This window comes from Hetaerina americana, unplaced genomic scaffold (assembly GCF_022747635.1).
Source record: "Hetaerina americana unplaced genomic scaffold, ioHetAmer1.1.p SCAF_12, whole genome shotgun sequence".
NCBI classification, from domain to species: Eukaryota; Metazoa; Arthropoda; class Insecta; order Odonata; family Calopterygidae; genus Hetaerina; species Hetaerina americana.
In genome coordinates, this window is record NW_027286292.1 from 10,711,590 (window position 1) to 10,739,293 (window position 27,704).

At 41.7% G+C, this 27,704-nt stretch overlaps 1 protein-coding gene across 2 annotated transcripts in view; it reads right to left on the reverse strand.

Annotated features, from left to right (window-relative positions):
- Positions 1-27,704, reverse strand: part of LOC139685682 (endoribonuclease ZC3H12A-like) — a 104,742-nt gene that overhangs the window by 2,420 nt on the left and 74,618 nt on the right. The window contains exons 1-5 of one of the 2 annotated variants that reach the window (XM_071582661.1): positions 8,988-9,057; positions 7,843-8,513; positions 4,632-4,771; positions 2,544-2,778; positions 1,547-1,809 (exon numbers count right to left, since the gene is read on the reverse strand). In XM_071582661.1, the coding sequence (XP_071438762.1) occupies positions 1,547-1,809; positions 2,544-2,778; positions 4,632-4,771; positions 7,843-8,513; positions 8,988-9,032 (1,354 nt within the window). In that variant the 5' untranslated portion in view covers positions 9,033-9,057. Of the gene's footprint in view, positions 1-1,546; positions 1,810-2,543; positions 2,779-4,631; positions 4,772-7,842; positions 8,514-8,987; positions 9,058-27,704 lie in introns of those variants that run through there. The other variant, XM_071582660.1, reaches the window with a different exon arrangement.

Here is a 27,704-nt window from a genome sequence, read left to right on the forward strand (position 1 = left end):
TTTTATGAAGAAGGCTGGCTCATACTGACAAGCTTTGTAGCCCTGCAAACACTTCTTTCACTCAATTTCTCACTACTTGCCATGTGTTGTTAATAATGCATTATTCCATAAGACCCTAGGCAAATTTTATCTTAATGATAAAAGAATAAGGTGGAATCATAGATATTGAAGAAAATATTATGTGACTAAAAAGTAAAGCATAAAATAATTCCAGTTTCTCAATCTTTGAAAATAAATTCCAATCCATAAAGAGTAAGTTTCTGCTTCTGGATCACTGTTTCTTTCAGTTGAAGATTATATTGTAAATATAATAGTGCTGAACTACAGGTAGTTCGCATTATACAGGTATTTCACCATTTTATGGTAAATAATAAATAATTGTAAGCAGATCTAAAATTTTCACAACCAATTCTTAGAAAATTGTACTCCTATCAGAAAGTATTTTTGCCCTTTCTCAGATTTCCACTATGCACTGAAAAATATTCAAATTAATATTAGTTTCACAGCATAGTAAGCAAGCTAAGTTTGGTGATTAGGATTTCCTTAATCTGCAGTTACAAACTGCATCTATTATCCCTCTTATAACCTATCATAATTCCTCGATCATCAACTTAACTTCAAAGTATGTTTCAAAAATTGACTGATTTCAGCATCATATCTTTTTCAACCTGCTCTTACCATGCTTTTATTAAAGTGACTTTGTGAATATTTTCATATAATATTAGGTCTGTTATCACGGTAAATGGCACGCATGCCATGCTAACATTGCATTTTGCAGCCATGAGAGGATGGATCTACAGATATGAAAATTCACACAATTCCGCACTCCTTAGCCTGTACTCATAACTAGCTGGATGGGAAACTGGATTGATATTTATTTTCAATTGCTGAAAAATTCATTAGATGCACCCTGGTTTTTTTGAGAAAATTGAATTGTTGCATTAAAAAATTAGCAGCATTTTTTCATTGCAGAATCCAGGAAATTCGTTATCACTCGGCAAAAACACCTTTAAGTTGCCTAATTTCTGTGTTCTGAAGCATTCACAAATTCAAGATTAAATGCAATACTGTATGAAAATATCTCTAGGTACCGTGATGTATTTATCAATTATCAAGCTGGTTTCAAAACATACTTAGAAGTAAAAAATGTTTCTATTTGGGCAGGGAAATATGGTTAATTAAAAAAGTATGAATGAATATAATACATCAAATGATTATTGACACTTCTAGGATGGGACCAATTGAGTCATAAGGACTACACTTAGGACTTTCTTTTTGCAACAGAAAATTTACCACGAAAACACCCTAACCAACAGACAACGCCAGTTATAAATGCCATAATAGTTAAATCCATAAATGCCTTCAAAATGTCTCTACTGAATTAGAAATATCCTTTAATAGTTGGTGATCTACCATAATTCTGTCACATTTGAATAAACAAGCATGCCTATATGAGCCACAGCAGCTATAAATGATTGACTACACCAAACTTAAAAAAGGCCTTGGGACGAGTGTACTCCCAATAGCACCCTACTTCAATTCTTACCTGCTCCACTAATGCCTCCCATTGAAGCCCTGGCCTTGACTTCTTGCAACTGCTTCTGAGCATGTTCCAAGAGCCGCTCTGTGACAGATTTATGGGGCAAGGGTCCTCTTTCTGGGTGGTGAAATCTACACTTATTTCCATAAGTGCACTTCTTCCCATATGGACATGGAGGCGGGTTTTCTAGCCGCTTTGCAGGCTGATAGCTGAGGAAGTTATCCAGGGTGGGCCCAGAGCGACCCAAGGGATCATCTGGAGGCATGAACCTAAGAAGTGGAAATGTCACATTACTGACAATAGTACAAAATGTAAACAGACTATAACATAAAAACTGTCAGTAAGGATGAATTGCAACACCCATTTGTGATATTCAACTCTTCAAGAAATCCATTAAATACAAGCTACAAAATGATCCCAATGTGTAAAAAAAAGGATGCAAGGAGTAAAATCTTGATATTAATGTGAAACAATATACATAATGAATAAAATATAGTTGATTTCACTGACATTTTTCATATTAATCCTCTGCTATAAACAGCTGGCTAGTTTGTCATTTTCATTCATGGTGCAAATGGTCATAAAGGTGGTGTATGAATAAGTACTTTGATTTATGATATTACTTTATTATTTACATTCTTGTTTCCCTGAGAACACACTTCCATCAAAATGAGGTGTAACCAAAATAGGAAGTCATAACCAGTAACATATTGGTGGGATTCCATTGCAAATAACTAGCTAAATGAAATCAAAAATCATAGAAGATAGTATGACATGAGGGCTTCTGATGGTCATGAATAACATTTCGGGTTAGGAGGAGGTACAGTTGATATTTAACTAAAAGAAATCTAAAAATACTACCTTGGGACCATTGGGCAAGGCATACAAGTCCAAAGTTTTAAGTTTCTAAATTTTCACTGTATTAAAGTATGACTATGGAAAACCCTTCCTATGAAAAAACTTTGTTAGGTCCATAACTTGGAGCAGTGGCAGAAACACTCACCTATCATTCACAAAGGAATACATAAGAATGCGTTCCTCAACAACTTTTCTAAACTCTGGATTCTCCTGTGCCAAATCACGGTAATTATCATTTGATACAACAATGCCATCAATTTCAGCTGCTAGACGGAGGACATAACGATCATCATAACAGACCATCCTTTTGCCTCCAACAAGTCTGGAAGGAGTGAAGACCAACAGCCTCTCCCGTTCAAGTTCATTTAAAATTTCTTGGTCTGAAAGGTATAGAATAGTGTCATAAGCATCAAAAATAAACAAGCAAAAGCATAGTAATGAACCAAAGTTTGGTTTGATATATAAGGGTAGAGCTCATCAAATACTTAGCAATATCGCATGTGAAATTCACCCAATAGGGCCCGTTCCATCCCCTACTACCTGTGTATACCCAGGAAGAACTAGTACCTGAAAAAAATCACTCAGCTTGGGTGAAGCTGAGGGGGCCCAGAGGTATCACTTGGAATTGTCGCCATATCCTTCAGATTGATAGCCCAGGTACCATGCCTTTCATCAAACAATAGCCAGGAAAAATATTTGATCGAGGCTTGACTGATGTCATTTCATAAGCGCACACTTTATATTTAAATACTTCTTCATATGTATCATTAAACAAATGTTAAATTTCCATTGCTTTAGATTTTATCTAGCAAAAGAATACCTCAAAAACAAGTTTCTGTTCATGAACAATTGTTCTTCAGTTCAGCACTTCCTGTTTCAAAATCAGAAGTCACAAGCAAAATAAGGATCTATCTAGAATATTGCTTACAGTGAAAATATGCATTTGGTACCCTTTATATACCATATTTCTTGTTGAACACCTACTCATTGTGAGGCAAACCAATCATTTTCTAAACATACCAGTTCAAACAAATAGTTTTATTAGGCGCCATACTTATTAATATAGTAGCTATGCATACATAGAATGATATGCCTGAAGAAATCAAGTAATTCATAAGAACATTCCGTGTTCATAGGTGCTTAGTAATTGAAACCAGCATTAACTACCGAGGAGTGGTTAGCTCACATGTTCTCAATTTATAGAATCAGCAATATTTACTCTTATGACATATGCCATTACGTTTTACCCCTTCATGATTTTCTTCCTGCTCAATATGAAAAAACCCAGTATTCTTCCCGCTCTCATTACCTCTCCTTCCCCTATATTCCTCATGCTGCACCCATCAATTTGCTGGACATTTTTCTCTCCTGCATCCTATGCACACTCATATTTATTGCTGCCTTCCAACTTCTCATTTCTGTGTCCTCAATTGCATATATTTCTGCAATTACCCATGATTTTGGTTAACACTACGTCAACACTTAAGTTCCTCATTTGAAAAGAGTTTATCCCGTAACAAAGAGCACCAGTTGCCTCCTAATTTCTCTTGCCTTATTTACTCAAGCACCAGCATGCCATATATGCAACTGAACTTCCTCTATCTCATTTCACCAACTAAATCTGGGGTGAGCACTTTTTCAAACGAATGTTCATGATTCATGTTGATATCATTGAACCAGCAGGGCTAGTGGAAGAGGGGGAAACAATAGGCCAAGTAGGGGCAAGCAGATGATGGGGGTTACGAAGCGTTTTGATACATACACCAGCTCTGTAAGATCAAGGGGTTGAATCTCATGTTCCCCATTCTTTGCTACATTAAAAAACCATGGAAGATGGCATTGTTGTAACAGAGTCCACAGTCTCTCCATAACTAAGGCTACTTACTGGTGAGCAGCTGGCTTATGAGTTCTGTCTGTTGCTCATTTTCCTGGTGAGCTGGCCTGCACTGCAAACATTCACTAACACTCCTAACTCAAGACATGAAGGGTGGAATCACCCCTACAACAACATGAATTATGCAATACTAATACTGTACAACATCTTTGAAATTTCTTGTTAGTCTATTTTTCCTAGCTGGGCAATAAATGCTGTTAACCTATTTTAGGTAAAAACATGCAGTGATGCAGCACAACTGATACGATTTTGGACAATTTATTAACTCATATGAGGTATGAAGTATGCCTCGCATGAGTAAATAATTTATATAGTAAATAAATAACGAGTGAGGCTCACCTGTTATGTGATGATATGGACGGGAAGCTTCTTTTCTCCATTTGGGTACAAACACAGTGATTTCTTTGTGGCCTCGTGATTTGAACCAATCTACACACAGCTTAATGCCTCTGCATGAGAACACCTCTTTGTTTCCATGACTGCAAAACAATGGACATTTTGTAATATTTTCAATTATCATAATTTGAAACACAATGATTCAGGTCTCTCTAAATATCACAGGTAGGTATTCAAGTAAAATTTGAAGCCAAATTAGAGGCACAATACAAATTTCTCAGTCTATATAAGTGCTTCAGTCAAAGTTATTCACAATATCTAAATATTTCTTTATGTTTTCTTCTTTGTCAACTGTGACCATTAATGCTATTGATGAAAAATTGTCAAAATGCTTTGCTAATCTCAATGAAAACTTTGACACATATAGTCATTCCTTGCCACTTTCATGACCATTTTACAAATATATTATAACAAAATAGCATATATGATTTAACTACAAACCATTTAAATGGATATTTATGATGATAACTGAAAAATATTTTCAGAGTACAATCAAACATTAAATCATCTTTTCCAGTGCCAATGTAAAATATAATGAGAGAAAGTTTGAACAACCCCACAATAATTTGTGGATTCTTATTATTCATTGGCTTTGTGGAGAATTAGAACAAGTTTTATAATCTATAAAGGGGAATAAAAAAAATCTAGATTCACACATAACAAAACTGTTTGTTTGTAATTCATGTGAAATGAAAAAAATAAAACTTCGTTATGGACAAATAATAGTTAAAATTATGATTGGGTGAAATAATACAACATTTTAGTCAACTAAGCAGAAATAACTATTAATTACAACTCAATAAGCCATCACTCCATGTAATTGTAAAATGCCAATAGCATATTGAGGTTGAATCAGCTTAAGCATAATCAAAATAAGGCTACAGTGCTCTTGGTTATTAACGTAGCCAATAAAATTAAAGCAATGACACATTCCAATTTTAAATAATAAAAATGATAACATTATGTAACTAGATTAGTATTTCAAGGATAAAATCAAAAAAATCATGGAAATAAATTTAAAGAAAAGAGCCATTGTTGACAATAAACATTGCAAGCAAACAAACGTAAAATGTTTGACATTGAGATATACAAAAAGAAAGCAGAACTTAAAAGGAGGAAAATCCAGGAAATTGAAAATTATTGGGGAACGAACGTTGGACCTGTATAAATTGGCATTCGTGTTTATTAATGAAATTATAGCCATATCATTTTGAAGAAAGTAAGTGAACAAATCTATCCATTTCAATGGGAAATATATTTGTACCATGATGCACAAGAAATACAGTTCCTGGTTTCAATTATAATAATACAATTTTATTACTTTTCAATGGCATTAAATATCCCCAAGTAGACGAATTGTACAAAAATTATTCAGTATTAAATATAGTATGTACAATCATCCTTAGGTGTTACATCTAACCATTTTAAAAAAAGCACATCAAAGGGATTTTAATCAAACCATTATATCAATACATTATAAGGTGAAACTAAAAATATTAATTACTTTGAAATAATGAAGATAAATGAATTTTTATATTCTGGCTTGATTCTTGAATTTCCTTGCTAATACCATAAATGTCATTTTCCTTAGTGTTCACTGTTTCACAATGAATTCTAAATAAAATATGTACTTGAACAGCAAACCATGATTTAAATAACCTAAATTTATCCTGATAAAAACTGGTCAGTGAAAAATTTAATGATAATTAGTTAGATGACAACCTGAGAAGAGGAGAATGGGTGAAATGCGGAACCTATCCAAATATAATATAATTTGCATGGGTTTTCCAGGGATTTGTAAAAATTACTTTTTAAATAGAATATTGAAAAACCATATAGAAGAAAATTCCAATCAATGTCCAGATTAATTCCTACATGGCATCGCTCTTACAATTGTTATAAACACATTTATTTACTTTCTGGACTTCAAGTAACTCATGTTACACTCAAGAGTAGTATATAAACCATGAGTGGCTTGTTCATCAGGTTTCCCAGGGGCCTAACTGCCAGTTTGCATAGCCTGCATGCACTGAAGAGGATGTGGGCAGGTGTAGGACAGGTATAGTTTACCCACCAGACTAAACCAGCTAACATGTTTTCAACTAGATAACATAGTATAAGATGCCCAGATGAGGAAAATGATCCTCAAGATAACCTTAATCGTCAGTCCTTCTGACCTGCCATCTGAAGAGGTTGGGTGAACTCTTTTTACCTTATGCATATAATGCAATCAATCCTTTCTACAAGCAATGAATCTGAATCCTGTGAGCATTGGTAGGCTACACAGCACCCTTTCACTCATTCATCCACTCTTTCATGCAAATGGAAATTTATGAGCACACCTCTGAAGATACTGCTTTTCCACTTTTACTTGACCCCACCAGCTTGACAAATGGGGTCTTCTTGGAATCTCAATTCTTTTGCAGAAAATGAATAATAACTCAAGTAACAGAACAATGACTAGCAAGAAACACATAAGAACTAAGCGACTAGAATAGGGAAATGTTTAAATGGTGATTGGCCACCCATTCTTTGTACCTGTCGCGACTGAATAGCTTACTGCAACTCCAATAGCCTACTCAAATGAAAAATTAAATAGTTTGGCTAAACTGAAAATGGAAATTAGTGCAAACATCGTAGTCGATAATAAATTAATATCACTATATGTACTTGACCAATGTCCTGTCATTCCCTGAAAACCCATTTCTTTACTGAAGATTCTCTGCTTTAATTTATCATAAAAGGAAAACTGGTATATTTCGGGAGATATAAAACAGTTACTGATACTCTATGATAAAAATTCATTTTCCATTGATATCCACTGATAATATTGTTTGCTGATACAGATAGTGTTAGAATAGCAGTAAAAATCTATGCTGAATTGACTGTTTGCAGGAGGTCAATGAGAAAGATAACCGTATTTGTGAGGAGTACGCGACTTTTCCAATGTTAATGTTCCAAAGTGATACACCTCTGCCAATTGCAAACCACCCGCGCCTATCCTTCCTCCATGGGCCAATTAAATTAGGTCACCGGAGGTTCCGGCACGAGACTACTCTGCCGAGGCCATTCGCAGGTCGGGCGTCCATTTCACCAGGGTGTTGGTTCTAGAGGGAGCAGAACAGGGGCGGGAGGAGGCGGCCGGCCCACATACCTCATGGCCACATTGCTGCCGTCCACCACGATGGGGCGAAGGCGGGAACCCTCCGCTGACGACTCCTTCATCGCGTCCCCTTCCTCGCCACCCCGGTGGTCGCTCCTGTCCGCAGGGGCGGAGACGGCAGGGCCCGAGGTGGAGGGTGTCGCGGGAGGTGGCTGGGGAAGCGGCATCGCGAGGGCCATAAGCAGCACCGAAGGTGCTGCAGGGGCCGGGGCAACAGGCCCTGGTGGCCCTGCCGCCTCCCCGCGCGACGGGGCCGCCCCCGACGCCTGAGACTGGGCGCCCAGCCGGATTAGTTCGGCGAGGAGCTCATTCTGCGCGGGGTTTGGGCCGAGCTTCTGCAGGGCCACCAGCACCAGTCGTTCCGAGTATCCCAGCTTGAGGCCAAACTCAACGCGGGCGTTGTATGGGGCGGCAAGGTCTGGAGGCACCGCCGCATCTGTCGAAGACGCCGTCACGTACTCGGCGAATTCGGCGCCCAATGTGTCGGAGGCGGTGCGGGAGACGCCGTCGTGGGCGGCGGGGGAGGCTGGCCGCCTCCGGGCCGACGCCTCGTTGTCGCAGTCGGAGTCGTAGCTGGAGTCCTCGCCGCCCCCCGAGGGGCAGGCGTCTTCCTTGCCTCCTTCCTCATCCCGCTCCGCGTACACCACGCTATCCACATAACTCTGAAATCCAAATGGAAAATCACCGTGAGGCGGAATGCATACGGTTCCGGTGGACGTCCGCGGCAAGATTAAACAGCACGACGATCGGAAAACCATTGCCGTGGGACGAAGTGTGCACGGGGCGGGAATGGGACTCGAGTGGGCGCGCGCACTGGCCGCGGAGCACGGCTGGCTCGTTCCCTCCCGGATGTACCACTTCCCCCTCCCTTCACATCCTCTCGAGAAAACACGAACGCGCCACTCTCGGCGAGAGACTCGACACTATTTCCGAAATGCTAAAAACTACGCTGCACAACACAACAGTAATGAAAAACTCATGGGGAGGATCCAACTCCAAAATCCCGACGATGAAGTTCACGAGGACAAAAACCAAAATAATAACCAAAATTTTGTCTCTTACGCTAAGCACGAGGGCACGGAATATTTCACTCCTTAGAAAGAAAACTACGCCACTTGGCAGTAGAGTATGCCCACCTTTCCGGTGACTGTCATAACACTCCCATTCGAGCGATCCGACATGAGCAGAGCGGCTACAGAGCCTGACCGTCTGCCGTGACCTCGGCCCACAGACTCGCGGGCACACTCCCGTCCCAGGCGGCTCGTCCAATGGAAAGCCACGAAGTGGATCCGGGAGGGAGCCACCTGAATATCAGTGACGACAGCAGGCCGCTGACCTGATTATCTCCGCCGCCGCATAAGCCAGCTGACTGAATATCCACCTCGTGACGCCACTTCCGGGTATGAAGGTCTTCGCGGCTCCCTATCAAATTTATCCGTCAATACCGAAGAAAATAGAGCACGAGCGGCAGGAGAGGGGGGACGAAAGGGCGACGGGAGGGGGATGAGGATGAAATGAGGGGGTTGGGTGCAATTACTAAGGGGTGAGAGGGGAAGCGAGGATCAGGCATCCGAGATGAACACGGATGTTCGCGGCGCACGGCCCCAATTTGCCTCCTCTTGTCCGCCCGCCCTCTCCCACCATGCCGCAGCCGCGCTGCTTAGTAAACACGGACATCCCACTCCGGCCTGGCGCCCGGCTGGTTGGAAGTGGGGGTGCCCGAGGAAATGACATCGGAAGCGGAGGAGGGCCACGAGGCTGGAGAACGGTCAACAAATACAATCCCTTGGCTTTGCGTAAAGAGTCGCGCGTTACACCTCACCTCCCTTATGACATGCTCTTTCTACGCTCAGCGGACCCACATTTCGCCCTTTTCGGTTGATTCCGCTCGTTTTACCACGGACCGGCGCCTGACATGACGCCATAAGTGGCACGAATGAAATCTGTGTTCAAAAATATACTCCGTTTCTTCACTATGTCCGGGTCATAAATTTTCCTTTTGAAGTAGCTCCGAAAGAATATTGAGAATTTAGACTAAGCCAATCACAAGAGGGGAGACTCAAAAGAGCGTGCGCTCAACCACCTGTGAACTATCTCTATTACCTAACCAGATGAGGGTCAACGGAATGAAAATGGGCGTAGAAAAGAGGATGATAGACCTACCGGGTATTCCAGGTGTTCTGAATTCTGACTTTACGATTCGTTTCCCTGAAAAATAGCACACCTCTTTGTTCTGGACTGCACTTTTGCATTGAAAAAAGACCAACATCCGCAATAATGATCGATTGATTGATATATGACTTCGCTATAACCAAGCTTAACCTTGTAAAAGTTGCCGCGTTAAATTTTTTTAGAACCGAAACAATTATTATTAACATTCGGCAGTCAACCGTTTAAAAGACTTTGCACTATATTTATTAGCTTCGCCTACCAAGATAAAACTAGCCACCCCCACTTCAATAAACAGTTCCTCAATTCCGCATAAATTATTCTGTTCTTTCATCTTCCATTCTCCGTTATTTTTTATTCATTCCGTCCAACATTTCTGTATTTCTCTATTATCTGGCTTAATAATAAAGATTGGGAAATATTGCGATAAGTTGGGGATTTAAAGGTTCGTATACATCGACAGTCAATATCACACTACATTGCTCAGGATATAAAACATGTACTTAATAAGTTTACCCAACATTTGTTTTAATTCCTTACTGTATTCAAGTTTATAAATAATAAAAATTTATAATATACCAAATGCCGTTTACCTCTAAAAATCTGGTCACATTTTTTACCCGAACTTTCGACAGAACTATCAATATGTTTCAAAGAGCTGGGAGCGATTTGTAAAAATTCATCTCTCACACAAATACAAAGAACCAAGGATTCTTCTACGCGGCGATGACAAAGTCATAAAGTGTTTATAATTAATGATTGTATATCGACTGAGCAAAAGTGTTTCAATCAATACCCTCGAGTTTTTAATTCTCCACATCATTACCATAAAGGGAAATCACTACATTCCAATTGGGATTTTATTTTTAAATGGAAAATGAAAATGGGTCCAAGCGAAATAAAATAACAATGACACGCAAGACCTATGGTTAGAGTCACCGCTTTCAGTTGGATATTGACCCGGAACCGTGGCCACGGTGAAAATCAGAGGCCTCCGAGAAACTAGTGCACGCACAGGACGCAGGCAGGTGGCAGTTTCGACCAAGGGGAGGGGTGTATATCAGCCTTTTTTTTCAATTGTATTTCGGTCCAATAGCTTAAGGCCGGGAACATATTTGACATGACCGGGATTCGAGCAGTGGAACCCTTTATTTGGCAGCCAAGGATGCTAGAAACCAAACAGTTTGATGTCTGATGGTTAAAAATACATTTAGTTCCAGCTTGCAATAAATTATACAAACCTGCACCACGGAGACAAGTATCAACAAATGAGAGTGATGAAAACCTCACCAAGGAGAGGTAAATCATTGGCAACGTGAAAGAAACATGCTTAAGTGAGCGGCAGGAGAAATTTTCCATTCCCGTGAGGAGTGCAATGATCTAAATTCGGGCGGTAGGAGGGAAGGGGCGGTGGACGGGTGGGTGGGCGGCTGCGTACGAGCTGTTCCGGCCCGTGAAGAGGTTCTATCCGGCTCACCTAATGAGAGATCCCTATTTCGTATCTTTTAAAACACGAAATATTGTACATGCCATTTCAGCAAAAGCGACTGCATCCACCCATGTCACATTGCGGGCATTTTTTGGCACTGTCGTCACGACGTCATGCGTGAATTTGGGTCTAATATCGGGCCAAAACGGCTTGCGATTATTTGGACACAGTCCTCACAAAGGCTTAGAAAATGATTTAATCGTGGCTATAGATTGGTGCAGGGAAATACAGGTATAAATCCTATAACTACTTAGAAGACTTTAGTTAGCCAATTAAGCATTTAAAACAGGAGGAAACTGGCGATATGCATTTCAGGTAAGGGCGATTAGAGGAGATAATTCAAATCTCTAATATGGAGCATAGTTACGCGTCCGGGATATGTGAATGGAGAAGAAAGGAGAAAATTCGCTGGGTCAAGGCGAACACAAAACTAAATTTTAAAGGGGGTTAAGGAACAGGAGTTAATAGGGGAGAATTAGGAAGGGTTAGGACGGTTAATGGTAGAGAGTGACTTGAAAGGTAGTGGAATAGAGATGAGTGAAGAAAAGAATTTTAGGCGATACGAAAGAGGCAGAGGGTATGAAATGTTGAGGAAGGACATAGTATGGAGCCAAGGTTTTGATAAAGAAGCGCTTCATAAGTCCACGGCGATATGTGATACTCCTCGTGGAGCGCCAAAAACCCAACTTTGATCGTTCGACCACTAAATAACCCTACCTCTTACAGTAACATCTACCCTGAGACGACTCAAAAAATGACAGAGCGACCCGAAACTGTGAAAAAGTTGCTATTCAGTTATTTGAACATTAACTCAGTAACCGGCAACCTAAAACACTACTAATTTATTTCACATGCCATACTACGTGTTCTACGACCACAAGTGGTCTTACTTCCTTGGGACGATCGGCACTTTTTTCATCGGGATTAAATTAATAATGGTAAACCCAGCCCATCATTCTGCCGGGCATAAATAGCCTATATTTATTTTTGGGTTTGAATCATCGAAGTGGACATGAAAAACCCTTGCCCGAGATTAGACTCGAACTGGCGACCTTAGTTTTATCAGGCCAGCAGTTTGCTCAATCGCCTTATCCGGCCGGAATAAAAAATGAAGAAAAAAATGAAGAGAACATTGTTATTATATAAAATTATTGATGGTCGATTAAAGAAATGAGAGCCATAGCAGATTATTCGGCAATTTATAAATATGAGAAAACTTAAAGTAAGTTATTTGAAAATTGAATTGAATTTACAAGTTTTCTCGGCATGTAAATTGGCACATTTACCAAAAAAGACGTCAGTAGAATTCAATACCTTTCAGGTTTTATCTAAGAGTTCTCAGCTCTTCAATAGGCTACTGAATAAGATATTTCAATTCTATTGTTCGTACCGTTGCGACAGAATGCTTCAGCCAGCTCAGGCTCTAAACCCACAGCCGAAAGAGTCCAACATGCTACCACGCAAACACGGCACCATTAGGAACACCGGGCGAGAAGTTAGTGAAGATGAGCGAGGGCTTGATGTTCATGCAGAGTTCGAAACCTTGAAAATAAGACAATATCTTCTTATCACTGGAAAAGAGGTTGTGCGATGGGCGAGGAACAGCCCGTTCCAAGCAACATGAGTCCTACTCTTACGTCGCATCGTAAGTGGTGCCGCGGCGCAAAATCTAGGCCCGTGGAGAGCTCGGCGAGCGGTGGATTTAGGATTAACAATGGAACGATTGCCAACTAGGTAACTTGAATCGACACAATCTAAGAAATTTTTACAATTATAACTCTATTATTTGATACAGTTACCCTACAGTGATTATGCTGCGGTGGGACGGTTAATTCAGAACCCAATTGCTTGCATTCCAACCCACGTGAGGAAACGGAGAAAGGTCAATTAAATTAATGGGGATATGAAGGTGCCGACCCGGATGGTCAGGTAGGCAAGGCGCTCGTCTAAAGGCCGACTCGACCGTGGATGCTGTGTTGTGACATACCTAGCCGTAAATGAAGTGCGGCCATGGAGCTCCTGAGCACCTAATCAATTCTGAGATTTCAGGCGTGATAACGTGGAAATGGAACATTATAAGTGACCAATAATTACAATTTTGACTCTTTGAGCCCGTAGCTTTACATCATATTCAAGGCACCCGACAGCGTATCAAAACCTTCGAACCTTAGGTGTCAATAAATTTAGATTATTTAGGGGACAATTGTAACTATAAGTCAATCGTTATGGAGAGCTTAATGCTCCTCAGATAACTACCAAGTTAATCATTATAGCTCCCTGTCAAAGTTGGCCGATGTTTCTATTTTCTTAAGGCCCGTAGAACTAATTTATTACGTGGTCGGTGGCACATCCAAGATTCCAACCTGAAGGCTACGGTATGATTAGCTGAATACTTAAAGCCACTCGAATAGTATTCAATTATCATTATTTCGTCGTCATTGGTCAGTATGATGATACTATAATTGACTTTTGAATAAAAAAAGCATTTGCAGCCTGCGTCCCTCTCCAAGGCATTCCTCACACGGAATCCATGGCGATCTTTACAGAGAATCCTCAACTTAACTACGCTCTAACTCTCGCTACTACAAATGGCATTCGAGGGTCGACCGCTCTTTCTCTGAACTAAACTGTATTAAGTAAGCGCAAGCGAAAACTGCATGCAATGCAACCCATTCAACCCCTCCGACGTGTGGCTCCGCACTTTGACTCAATGTAACAAGCAAGGGAGAACATTTTCACGGAGGCGACTCTCGACGCTCCGAACCCCAAGGCAGAAATTGACGACGACCACGGGTGTCTTTCAAGCAGCCAGCCAGAGGAGTTAGCAATAATGCAAGTATGTATTAGTAAACATATAATCGGTGCATGCAGAAACTCATTCAAAAACGGGAAAATCATTTCTTTAGATGGAATTTTCTCGACCTGGTATGGAAAAGAGCAAGGGAGAAAGGGCCAAGTCCTTCACTTACTATCAACAATCGTAAAACCTGCTGTATAACCCAGGCAACACTCATTTAAATATTTTTCATTCAAATTAAACGAATTACGTAAACCCACAATATGTTGTTCTTCTCAACGGAAATGCGAATTACTTCCCTCGAAATTGTCGACTATTCAGCATCTAGCGTTGATTAAATTATATCCAAACGTAAATCAATGCTATCACGCTGACCTTCGCGGGATTTTATAATTCTGAAAGGAGGAGTCCATTCAATGTGTTTTGTTTGCTGACCAGAATTTCGAATAATCTTTAGACAAAAAGGAGGATTAAATGGGAAAATGTAAGTGAACAACAGTGGAGGAAGAAGGGGATTTCATGGATGGCTAACGTGAATGTGTTCACAGATATTCTGCACTGTGCACGATATGAGTATGGCGTAGGGAATATGAAGAACTGAAAGAATGACGAGAGAGGAGGATGAGTGAGAGTTTAAGATAACCGCTGCAGACACATCTACATACATTTGTTTGATTACTTATGATGATAATGGAGATCAAGGCTAATTCTTACGAAATAATTTGGGGCCGCGACCGGCTCTCATGTAATCCCAAGTACACGTAAAATAGGAGGAACGGCCGCCGATCTCATGGTGGGAAAACACCAGCTCACCCAACCAACACCCACGGGTTTGGCGTGAGGCAGTGCACCCTTCGACACATCGGCCTCTCTGCCGATGATGCCGAAAGGAAGGCTGGGGGACGAAGGAGTGGCGACCTTTGTGCCGGCGAGGACGACTACCCGCGCCCCGGGATTCGTTCAAACTGAGTCACGCCACTACTCGCAATATCAAAGCGCAGAGTGCGATCTCGGAAGAAGAAAGAGAATAATGAAAGAAGACGGATTGGGAGAGATGAGGGTGGGGTGGAGGAAGAACGCCTGCGACCAAATTTACGGTATTATTTATGGCGTGATCGACCTTGATTAGTCCGATAACGGACAGGGGTGGGAGCGAGTGTCGTAAAGTCACGGCGTCCCATTGCGGCATGAGGGGTCGAAAAGGAGGGTGTGGGTTGCGATGAGGGGAGCTAAGTGACGCGCTGCTCCTCTTCCTTACGCACTCTCACTCACTCACTCACTCACTCACTCACTCTCTCTCTCTCTCTCTCTCTCTCTCTCGAGTTTTATGCTCATTTTCCACTCAGACCGCCTTCAGAGTGGGACGTCAATGAACTAGGGTTGCATTTCAAAAGCACCTCGAATGTATTTTTACGAAACATACCAGGCCGTATGAAAAAATTTCCATCAAATTCGTAGGTGCCATCGCTCGGTATCTAGTCGAAAAAAATCTAATTTTCTGCCTCGTCCTACTACTTTTTAAATGGTGGGGGCAGGGGAGGGGATTGTTGGAAGAAATCCAACGGCGACAGCAAAGATGGATGCAAAGCCTTTTATTGGCAATGGGATGTTGGAAGACTTAAATAAAAGGGAGAATGTTAAGCAGCCGAGGTTAGGATGGGAACATGATGGAAAGATTGGACGGAATGAAAGTAAGAAGGAAGTGTACGGAATAGAGGAAAGGCTTTTGGTAGTGTCCGATATCGGACTGTGTTTTGTCAGGAGAGGCAAAGAAATCTATCGCTGTTCCCTTGGTGTCCATCCAAAACCTACCTGAAACGGTAGAATACCAATAATAATTTGAAAAAAAAAGACATGGGATATGTATCCAAAAGGTAACTAGAACCTTGGACGACGAAAGGAAACGGAATTCTTCAGTTGGTATGAATGGCCACAACTACCCAAGAAAGCTACGCATATTATGTAAACCATTTAGCGTCTCTGATCAATTGCAAGACGGCTAGCAAATGGAATTTCCTTTAAATGTGTGCTTGAAAAGTATTTCGGGTGCAATGCTTGACTTTTTAATTACTGTGAAATATTCTTTGCATTAGAAATAACATATAAAAGAAGACAGACTGTTTCATTAACAGCAGCTAAATTAAATAACAGAAAAGCAATGCTAATTAGAGAATATTTTAAACACCAACTACTTAATTCAATCTTCTCGCTTTTAATAAGGGAATCTAATGGCAACAATTTTACGACCACCTTGGCAAAAACAAAGATGATTAGCGATTAGGAAATTTAAATGGAAAATAATACAAGTAAATATAACCAATTAACATCAAAATTTTTATCATAAAAATGTCTGACTAATCCTAAGTTAAAAATTGTCCTTCCTTGTGTTGAGGAACGGAAACTCGGTGACCGGCCACATGCAATCAGCTGCACGAACTCAAAGATCTCAGTCATCTGACGTCAACGCGTGAAGCAATTTTTTGCCGCCCACGTGAGTTCAGAGTAGGATTATCTTTTTCTTCCTCCTTCCCTTCCACCGCATTCCGGTTTTTTATGTTTTTCCAACAGCCTTCGGTTTACCATACCATTTTCATCTGTGACAGATTCATTAGCCAGTACCCATTCAAAGGACAACCTGTGTTGTTTCCATGAGCTTTCCACATGCCAACAATTCTGCATGCTTCATAACTTGAATGCAAGTTGGCAATTTATCATTAAATTAGTTGTCGTCCCTTTCTTTATGATAATATTTGGCTACTTTGGTGGTTTTTGCAGTCGTAAAATTTGTTTCCAATTCTCTCCTTCGTCAGGCTATAGCCGATTGGGGTTCTTCGTTCATAATTTCGTAATAACGGGCCTACATCATTTAATTAATTCCTTCAATGGTGGTGGCTTCGTGCTGAAGTGCTCCCTCAAATCTTAATCGATTGCCGATCCAAAACAGTCTGGAGAAATAACGATTCTAAAGCCAAAGTAAATATTTTGAACCTGGCGTAATAATAGTGCCGCATCGTTACGTTATTTGGTCGCAGGAACTACAATTAGCACCGATATTTACATAGAATGGCCGTTCTTATTTTGATCTCTCCGACCTTTGCTCCAGAATGTTGACTGTACACGGATAGATTATTTTTGAATCAGAGTACAAGACAAGAGAACTTGTATCCTCTAGTGACATTTCTGACCAAAGAGGGTGTGAATCTTGAGGTGGAATTTGGGGTTGAGTAGAACTACGCCCTTTCTTCCGCCGCCGGTGGTAATAATTGCAGCAATCAACATAAACTTAAGCGGTGAATTAAACAATGCGCGAGTCGTTGAAAAATTCATTTACCCTTGGAATAAGAAAAAATCATCCTCTCACCGGTCCCCACGAAGGATCATAACCCTGACGCACGCTGAATGTTGCGGGGATTCAACGCGAAACGCGAAAAAATACAAGCCATCGTGGACAATTAACGCTTCCTTGAGAAGGCAATCATAGTTATAAACTCGATGGTTCGCTCAAAGGTTTCAAATGTCATCTCCGCCTAGAACTCAAAAAAAAGTTAGGATTCCGAGAATTCAACCGATGCCGCCGATGAGGAAAGAACGTCGGGAACAAAAAAACACCCAAAAAACTGCGAACGCTGCCAAATATAAACTTAATGTCAAGCTGATCGATCCGTTACTCCAGCTGGAAAGGGACTGTGATGAGAAAAATCACTGCCGAGGCCGGAACTCCAGACCTACCGTTTGTCGTCTGGAGGGACCAGCGAGTCAAGGCCTCGCCGCTGGCTTTTTTCCCCTCAGCGCAATCTCCTTTCCTGTTGTTTGAGTCAAGGCCTCGCCAATGACTTTTCTCAGTGCAATTTCCTTCCTCCATTTACCCTGCGGCTGCAGTGGCATGCATTCTCAGTATTCAAATTCGCGAAAGTCAACCATTGTCTCTCGCAAAAAATGTTTTTCAACCTTTTTGTCCACTCCATGAGATTTCTACAAGTACCGTGAAATTGAACATATGTGAAATATTATACTGAGATATAACTTTCGTATGCTTCTACCATCACCTAAAATCACCAGGGAATAATCTCGGAAGTCTTGCTCCAAACGATTTAAGAAAATACAGCAAGATAAGCTGCGGAAATCAATGGGCGCTGCTGATGGACTCATCTTGCATTTGGTCCATTTTTATATGGAAACACAAGTGCAAAATGTATATTTCAGTGGTAATACAAATGCCAATTACGTTTCAATGTACAGTTTATTGCTAACACGCCACATATTATGTGTTCATACAAACTTGTCAACAATAAATCGACACAAATATTAAAATCGATTTAATGCTTACTGAGCTGAACGAATCACACGTCAGGGCTACAGTCACACGTAGGCCAGAAAATATAATGTTGGGGGAATTAGGAAAGAGAGTTGCACTGCAACTTATTACTGGCACGATACCATTAGCGGTGGCAGATTTCGTAAGAAAATCGTCTAATGCCAAAAGATTTTAGATTGCCGTTACTCGCCGTCCCGAAACGCCAAAGACAAATAATAACAATTTCATGGAAAATACTTCAGCGGCAATGGTCATTTGCATAATTATACAATATCAATTTATCAAGTTCCATTGCTCCCGTTTCTTCTCGTGTCTCAACTGCATCGGGGACTTTCAGCGCCCCGACACGATAGCCACTCCCCGGGGTGCGCGTTATTGGAATTTCAACACTCGCTCGAGAGCCATTGGGATTCATTCCATGGCGACTAACAAGTGTACGAATGCGCGGAGAAGCGATTAAATATCCGTTTCCACACAGATCAAAGTTAAAGGGTCACTTTTCTTCATAGGAGACACGTTCGCTGGAATGGGCTCGTGTGAGTGAAATAACGCAGGCGTGCCTAAGTGTTCACTCCGCAGGATGGCGCAATGTTAAGGCAGTCTCTAACTGCCCGAGGCGGCGTAATAGTACGAAGCGCCAACTGACTCCTTACCCCGACTAAAAACTTATTCAACTCTTTCATTTAAATTCCAGCGATTATTTTCCATCGAGATTGATTGCTTGCTACACAAGAAGTGCTAAGCATGGAGGAGAAGGAGAGAGGATTTCTGGGAGAAATCAAAAAGAGGTATGAAAGATGTATGCAGAGGATTTTGATTAGCAATGGGATGTTGAAGTTTGTGATTGAAGGGAGAACGTTAGTCAGGAAGGAGTAGGAATATGACAGGGACTTTAGACGGACTGAAGTATCCAGAATTAAAGAGGGGCCTTATTACAATGTTGGATTTCAGGTTGTGTTTTGTTTAGAGAAGCAAGGGAATTGTCGCTGCACCGTTCGGTACATTTTGTCCATCCAAAACCTACCTTAACCCGTAGATTACCCGCAATAAAATACTTTAAACACAAAAACGGTCGTCGCTGAGGAAATGACAATATCCTTCACAGCTCTTTCACTTATTTCTTATTACGGCTTATTTATATATGAATTATATATTTACGAATTAAACACGTAGATGATTTTAATTAAAACGTCCGGAAGTGAGAGAGTGACGTGCGCATTTCTAGCACTGAAGGCGTTCAAGTCATTTCCTCCTTGGAGGCGCAGCCGTAGTGGCGCGATCTAATATGAGTGTAATTCTTCTGGGCCTTGGGGAGGAGTATCTCCCGAGGCCTGTAGATATCAACCGGACTTGGCACGGGGCCAGCCGCGCTCCCCATAGACTTTGCAGAGAGAGGAAGAGAGGGGGGGGGGAGACAAGGGGACGCCCAAACAACGAGCCGTCCAACGCCGGCCCAAATGATGGGGAGATGAGCAGGCCCACAGATTTCTCTAGCATTGGAGTCGAGCCCGGGATACGTCATGAGTAACGTAACGCCAGGGTCGGAAGGGATTTTCCCCATGTTCTCAAATTTAACGAGCATCATTATTCAAAGTTTATTCAAAATAAGGTTTAATTCTTATCCACAGTCTTCATTTGAAGCGATAATGTGTGTGTAAGAGACACCATCGCACGGAGTATAACTTTTGGCATACCATTTGACTCTTAAACAACTTTGGTTGTATATTAATGTATGAAGGGGTTTATTGCGGAAATGAAGAAAAGAAATTATTTTTCAATCTTTCGACCAATGCTGTTTTGGAAAAAATATCAATTTTCTTCAATTCCAGGTATTTCAGATGGACTCTTACTTTTTATGGGAAGTTTTTCGCTCCCATAGATTTCAAGGGGCTCATGCCACCGCATGCGTCGTTTACGAGGGTGTTCGTTCCGGCCGCCGCCGCATCGGCATTCACGGGGGCCAAGACTTAAGGAAGATGAAAGGCTGAATGAAATAAATACCTGATTAAATGCGTTTGAAACCATGAGGATCGCTAAGGGAAGCCATTTACAGGGCTCACCGCACCTAAGAAACTCATATGATTAATTTTCAAAAGCTATCAAGCACATTGTGAGACATTTTCGATAGATGCTAATCAAGCATGTATTCATTCCTATTCGTGGTTATTAGCACGCTCAAATCCTTATGCCATCAGGAGGACTGCGCGTAATTTCCAGAGGGTTCTTAATAGACCTGCTGACGCTACGCTTATGTTAAAACGTTTATGAGCCTGAATTAATGAAAAATATTTTATTGATACAAGGTAACTAACAAGCAAATAATTTATAACACACAGGCGGCGCTTTCAAACACAAATTCTTACTTGAAAGCATTCACGCACGTGTTCGGTGCCGGTATGAGTGGGCACTATCCGAATAGCCTTAGGTCCTGATGACGCTGCACCGCAGTGAAACCTGGGTTCCCATTGAAGTTTATTTTTCACATGGATTTGCAAAGTATTATTTTGCCATTACTCATCATGGAACAATTCCACAAAGTTACGCCTGAAAGTATTAATTATAATTAGATCACGGGTTTGAAATCCTTCGTGCCACGAAAGTTATTATTAATTGGACAGTTAACGAGGCTGTTTGCTAAATGCTGGAAATAACCTCAAGTTAAAGCATGGAATTACTTCCAATGGATGCGAACAGATGGAATAACGCGCTTCCCAATTCCGCATGGTATGCTTCTCACGGAGGAAATAGAATAGTCGTACAAACTCAACCACAAACATATTTTGCACGCAGGATTACATCATTTTGAGTTGTGTGCGACGGTGAAGACTTGCTTAAAGGCTAAATCGTGTGATCAAGGGATGAAACTGAGGAGCACGGAATAATATAACCAAATGACTCACTTATTATAATATTTTAATGGCGAAAGGGAATTCCGCAGGATGACTACCAATGCAAAATGTAAGAAATGTGTCTCAACTCCTTCTCCCACGCTTCAGGCAGACTCATACGAGAACGAAATCACCACGGAGAGCACATCTGCTCATCTCTCGGCGGATTCCCGCCAAATGCCCTCCCTCCGACTCCCTCACCAAACTCATGAATTGCACAATCAACTGCTTCGGAGAGGGATTCCCACTGGGACCACCGTGACATATCACTTGTGGCTTCATCAAAGAATGCAATCACAACACTCACGACGACAATTAAAGTCGATCGACAGCGCTCTAAAGCATCGGAGTTCATTCAGCACATTAGCGATCCAAATAGGCGATCAGCCTTTAAATACATTCGAGTGTATATAGAAAAGTTCTCGGAATCACCACCAATGTCAGCGCTAGCGCATCGAGTTACCCGCGAAGTAATGCCACACCCGCCTTATTCGCCTGAATTGCCTCCATCTCTTCCCCAAGCTCAAAATTTTCCTCGGTGGCTCCCAAGCGTTGAACAGAGGGAGTTCCCAAAAAATGGATATGTATGCCGCAGTGAGGATGGGAAAAGTGGAAAATTACACAATATTCATGAAGTTTTCTCGGGTCTTCCACCGGTTCCATATTGGCCAATATGGAGCCCCTGACCCGGTACAACTTCATAAAGCAAATACGCCGGGAAAGCACCAGATCTTACTACACAATATTGTTCAGCCGCAGCCACTCGTCCTCGCCCCTCATAGTCCCCCAATGGACGCAGTGACCAGCCGAGTTCTCTCCACAGAGGAACGAGTCTTCTTCATGATTAATATTAACCTCTCGCCGACTTGCACCCAGCCAGATCGGCGTCGTCGACCTCTGGGGTACCCCAAGGAAAGGCGACCGCGGGAGAGCAAAATCGAACGATGAATATCAACGTTAGTGCATTGATTTCCCAGGTCGATGCACCGGGTTTGATTCTTGGGGGTGGAGGATTCTTCAATCGTTATTCTGGGAGATAATGTGAAGTCTCATGAGGCGAAATTCCCCTATCCTTTCCGCACCACTAGCTTCTTACCCATAAAAGCCGCGACACTGGCAAAAGTTAGAAAATCAAGAAAGCTGGGAAGCTCTGGCCATGGTAAAATATCCTATTGCGCCACGTCGGCTACTGGTGAGCATTCGCGCCCTTGAATCCTCGAAAGAGATGCGAATAGGTGAAGGGAAGTCCCATTGCTTCCAGGGCCGAAGCAAATACTTATTTTTAATGACGACCACTGAGGAACTAATTAAGACTTTGCGTTACAAGCGTGTAACTCTAACGGGAGGATTTGCGGATGAGGAGAGGACAATTTTGGCGGAGCACCGCATCCATCACCTCCAGCTATATCGGCTCACCCTAAATGACGACGGCGACCATCGAGATCCAAGACTGCGAGTTTCACTCCGGGGTTCTCAATTTAAGTACGATAATTTTCGAAAATTACCGTCCTCTTCATTCATTTACAGTTTTGAGCGTGAAACAACAATAAGTAGTCATTAAAATCCAACTACGATGGAAATAACAGCTACTTTTAACCCTTCCCTTATCTCTAAAGACATGCGGCAAAAACAAGGCACATGCATCTCGGCAGTATTTTGTCACACAACAAGAAAAACGGTAACCCAATTGAAACGCGGCTTAAAGGACACATGAAATGCACAAATTACGTACACATAGGGGATCGGAACGGTGCAGTGGCTAATGCAGTTGACTCCCAGGGGGTCCGGTTTCGAATCCTGGAGACGGCACATTTTTTCAGTGGTATCCCGATGCCAAATGAGGTTCTTTGTGGAGGGCAATTTACGTGAGTGTGCCGTCAATCAAACGGGACGTTAACCTGTGGACCCCTTGGTGCCTTTCATTACAAGTAGTATTAAAATTAATAACAACGCTGGGTTTCTCTCCATCCTTCCTCCGTTCTCATCTATCCCTAATGGCGCAAATGACCTCAACAGTCGGTCGCCTCCTCTAGAGCTGTAACTACTACTACTTCTAGTACTACGTACGCTGCTAATCACTGAACTCACAGTCGAGCGAACGATCACAAATAATTATAACTTTTAGCTGTAATTTAATTCCTCATTTGCCAATGGTTACTTATACTCATAAATGGAAATATTTTATTATTTTTAAAAGACAGGGTGGCCATTCATTTACTAGTCACCCTTCCCCGACCTATTCCCGCTTTTCCTAACAAACCTACCGTCCTTTTCCACAGTTTCTTTCGCCCTCGTGTTTTATAACTGATTAGTTATTTTTTAAAGTGGATCACTTCGCGTTCCTCTTTATTACCGAAGCTGATTCAACTGTAGATTCGGTCTTTGCCACGGTCGAAATGCGGCGATGGCATACGGTAAACTCGCACTGATCTCTACACTAAATGGTGCATTGTTCTCATAGAGTATCCCGATTCTAATATCATACTTCACGAGTATTGGATTTCCGACTGAAAAAAATTTGGCCAATTTCCCAATTTTTTATTGAATTGTTTAAGACAGTCATTCCCGGCGTGTTCGCTATTATATATTACAAACCATACCTAGTCAATAAGTGCACGTTTTGCAGTATTACATAAAAATATACCTATTGGTTAGATAATTTACGTAAGAAATGGGTAAATGATTGAATTACTACGGGTACATGAAGAAAACGATTGGAATTTAAAGCATATAGTGCGTAGGTGATACGTTATGAACAATTCTGAAAATTCCTGCAGTCTTCATAGGGTGTGGCAACTAACGAATTAACAACGGCTTTTCAGTGCGGATTAACTTTCCGACTCATGCGACCACCGGTCAGAAGTGGGAGGAGAAGGGTGGCGCCACCGCGCACCAACCTCCGCAATTCGCGTCTCAGGTGTTCCGTGAGCGCGCATCCTGACGCGACAAACGACGCTTCTCTGCGCACCAACCTCTCAAAGAGAAACGAACTAGTGACACGCGGAGCACTCCTTAGCCATCGTCCTTATTGGAGTAACCAATTATTGATCAAGGCTCTCGTATACTGGCGAAGCGACGGAGAGAAGGGCGGGCGGAGTCGAAGCGTGATCATTGAAAAAATAAAACTCCCGGAGTTAGCGAACCGAGCGGAGGGACACACTGGAAGGTTTACGCGATAGGGAGCACGGGCGCGGAGAACACGCGACCTGCGGGCCGACGAGTCAAAGATGGATCACCGGCCGCCACCTACCGCCCGGCGCACGGCCGCTCCTTTCCTCGCCCGTCCCATAGCGCGGAGGGTTAAGAGGAGAGGCTAACTCGACTGACGGCCGCCAAGCCATTTTCCAAGCATGTGACGGCAACTGATGGGAAACGATACGCAAGTTAATTGTGGTGTTTAGCACGCGGGACTTGTGCGAAGATAAATGGATCACGACAACGTACTGGACTTGGAAACCATGGTCGCACGAGGCGAGTGAAGAGTGACTTGCCATTCTTCCACCAACTAGAAGAAAATGTTATTTCTTGTGTGGGAAGACGACGTGCCCATTTAATTGAAAGGGTAACTAGGGTTTTACTAGGGTAATTTGTCCCACACCATTTGTGGAATTCCTTTCTACTCATTGACGATCATAGCTTCGAGAGTACGCCTTGGAAGTGCCCATTATTACACTAATACATTTATTTAGAATAATCAACCCCATGGGAACGCGAGGACCATGGATTTTAATAAGTAAAGCAACAAATTTTTCATAATAAACTACATATTGACGGGATTTCTTTGTTAACCTGTCATGCTCTATGCGGCATGGCCAAGACTAGTCGAAATGTTTTATAATTAGCATTAAACTAACATTAGTTCGCAATCTATAAAGAAACTGATGTGTTTAAGCGGCATGATGCACTAATATGTCGAAGTTGCGTAAGTGGTTCACTTCTTAAGTAACATCCAAATTCAAACATGGTATATCAAACTTTTCGAGATGCGATGAAGAGCGTAAACCTTCTTTTAAGAATTATGAAGCAGAAATATACCACATTCTACCGATGTTAAACAATGCTCTGCGGAAAAAAATGCGCATGCAAAAGTTGCGGCATCACAACAGAAAGTGGACGAAAGAAAATTAGGCTTGGAAAGTTGGGTATGCGGGATAAAACCAAATTCTTGACTCGGCAGCCATTATGCATGCGTATGCCCTGCCGGGAACAAAGGATACGTTCAGAAGATTTATGGGGCTCCCACATCGCCTCCCTACATTCTGTTCACACAATATTTCACGCACATGCTACCACTTAAAATCAATGCGAACAGTAAATGCATGAATGAAATCAAAGGACAAACTGACTGCCATCATACTAATTTTACTCTGATTTAATTTTAAAAACGAGTTATTTAATTACTTACTGAGTGAATCGTTTTCAATTACAATAGCTCGAGTTGAAAGGCATGCTTGAGCTTTTAAAATATCCTTAAATTATTCTAAAGAATATTTTATATGGCAGCTCAAAAAGTAAAAACGAAAGATATTGTCAAACGGCATAAAGGGCAGCGTGGTGGAGTATTCGGTGTGGCGTGGTTTGTACCCCCACAATAAGGCACCCGGTTCACATCCTGGGTAATGCATTTGAACCCTTCCAGCTTTGCCCAACGGGAGCCCTGACTCTTCACCCCGCGTTTCCAGTTAATGTGGATTCCACGCGCCGCTTTGAGCTTAGCCCAAAAATAAGTCATTTTCGCCTACCAAACTGACCTTCCGGTTGATCATTGTGACTGCTTAACTTGTATCACGCCAAAAACTAACATTGTAAGGAGCAAAATTAATAAAAAGAGACGAGATGTTCATCGAAGTATGTCCATCATGAAACCAACTTTGGCTTTTACATCATGAAAACAAATTTACTCAAAACCCTCTCGGACACAACTTTGTGCTTTCGACTCATGAAAATTGACACACTTACTCTTGGTAACTTCGCATAAGACTTGTTTTCGACGCCTAACCCACGATTATCTGGACACGATGATGATATCTGACTTCGTAACCCAGGGCAGAATGAAATAAATTGCATGCGGACTAACCAAGTGCTTGGAATGTACATAAAAACCATTAATAGGGTTATCAACCCGAAGGTTGGTTTAGTAGGCGACAGTAGAGTTCACTCGATACTAAACCAAACGGTGTGTGAAATTCACGCATTAGGGTAGCAGGGGCAGATCCTTTCTTGGTGCCGCCTATAGTTTCCCAGGAATCGAATCCGGGCCCTTCGGTCACTAGTCCAACGCTCTACCTCAGGACTACCATGCCTCCGTGTGATATATATATATATATATAATATTGGGGCGGCAAAATAGAACATAAATAAAATAGTAACACTTAAAAGGACACTCACACGGTAAACTGTTTAAGCTTTCGGCCTTCTCCGAGGCCTTCTTCAAGTAAGACTGAAAATATGCTGGAGAGGGGTAAAGGGTCTGGGCGGGGAGGGGAGGTGAGGTGCAGAGAATGCTGGGAGGGAAATTAAAGATGGCGGTTAAGGGTGGGAATTTTGAAAGATTGGAAAGCTTATTTATCTTTTGCCATGCAAACATTGCACTTCCTTTTACACAGGCGAATGCATTACCCCCTTATCCATTCGAATGAACAATCACCGGTACTCCTGCAATTCTGCCTCACTCTCTTCTCTTCCTATCCCTTCACACGCCAATTCCCACAACCTTTCATTCGACCAGTGTTTTGCTCTTAGCATCCTAGAATCTCTACCCAATTCAGCCACCAATATAGAGGTGAGAACTCGAGAATCCGCGTATATATTAGCTTTCCGATCTTTCTAAATTCCCACCCTTAACAGCCATCTTTAATTTCCCTCCCAGCATTCCCTGCACCTCACCTCCCCGCCCAGACCCCTTACCACTCTCCAGCATATTTTCAGTCTTACATGAAGAAGGCCGAAAGCTTAAACAATTTACCGTGTGAGTGTCGTTTTAAGTGTTACTATTTTATTTGTGTTCTATTGTGCCGTCCCAATATTATACTGCTCGTGTGAGTGTTTCCGTATAATCGATATAGATATATATATATATATATATATATATATATATATAGATATATATAATATATAATATACATAATATATATATATATATATACACACACACACATAAATACATAATAATAACATTTTTACACAGAAACACAA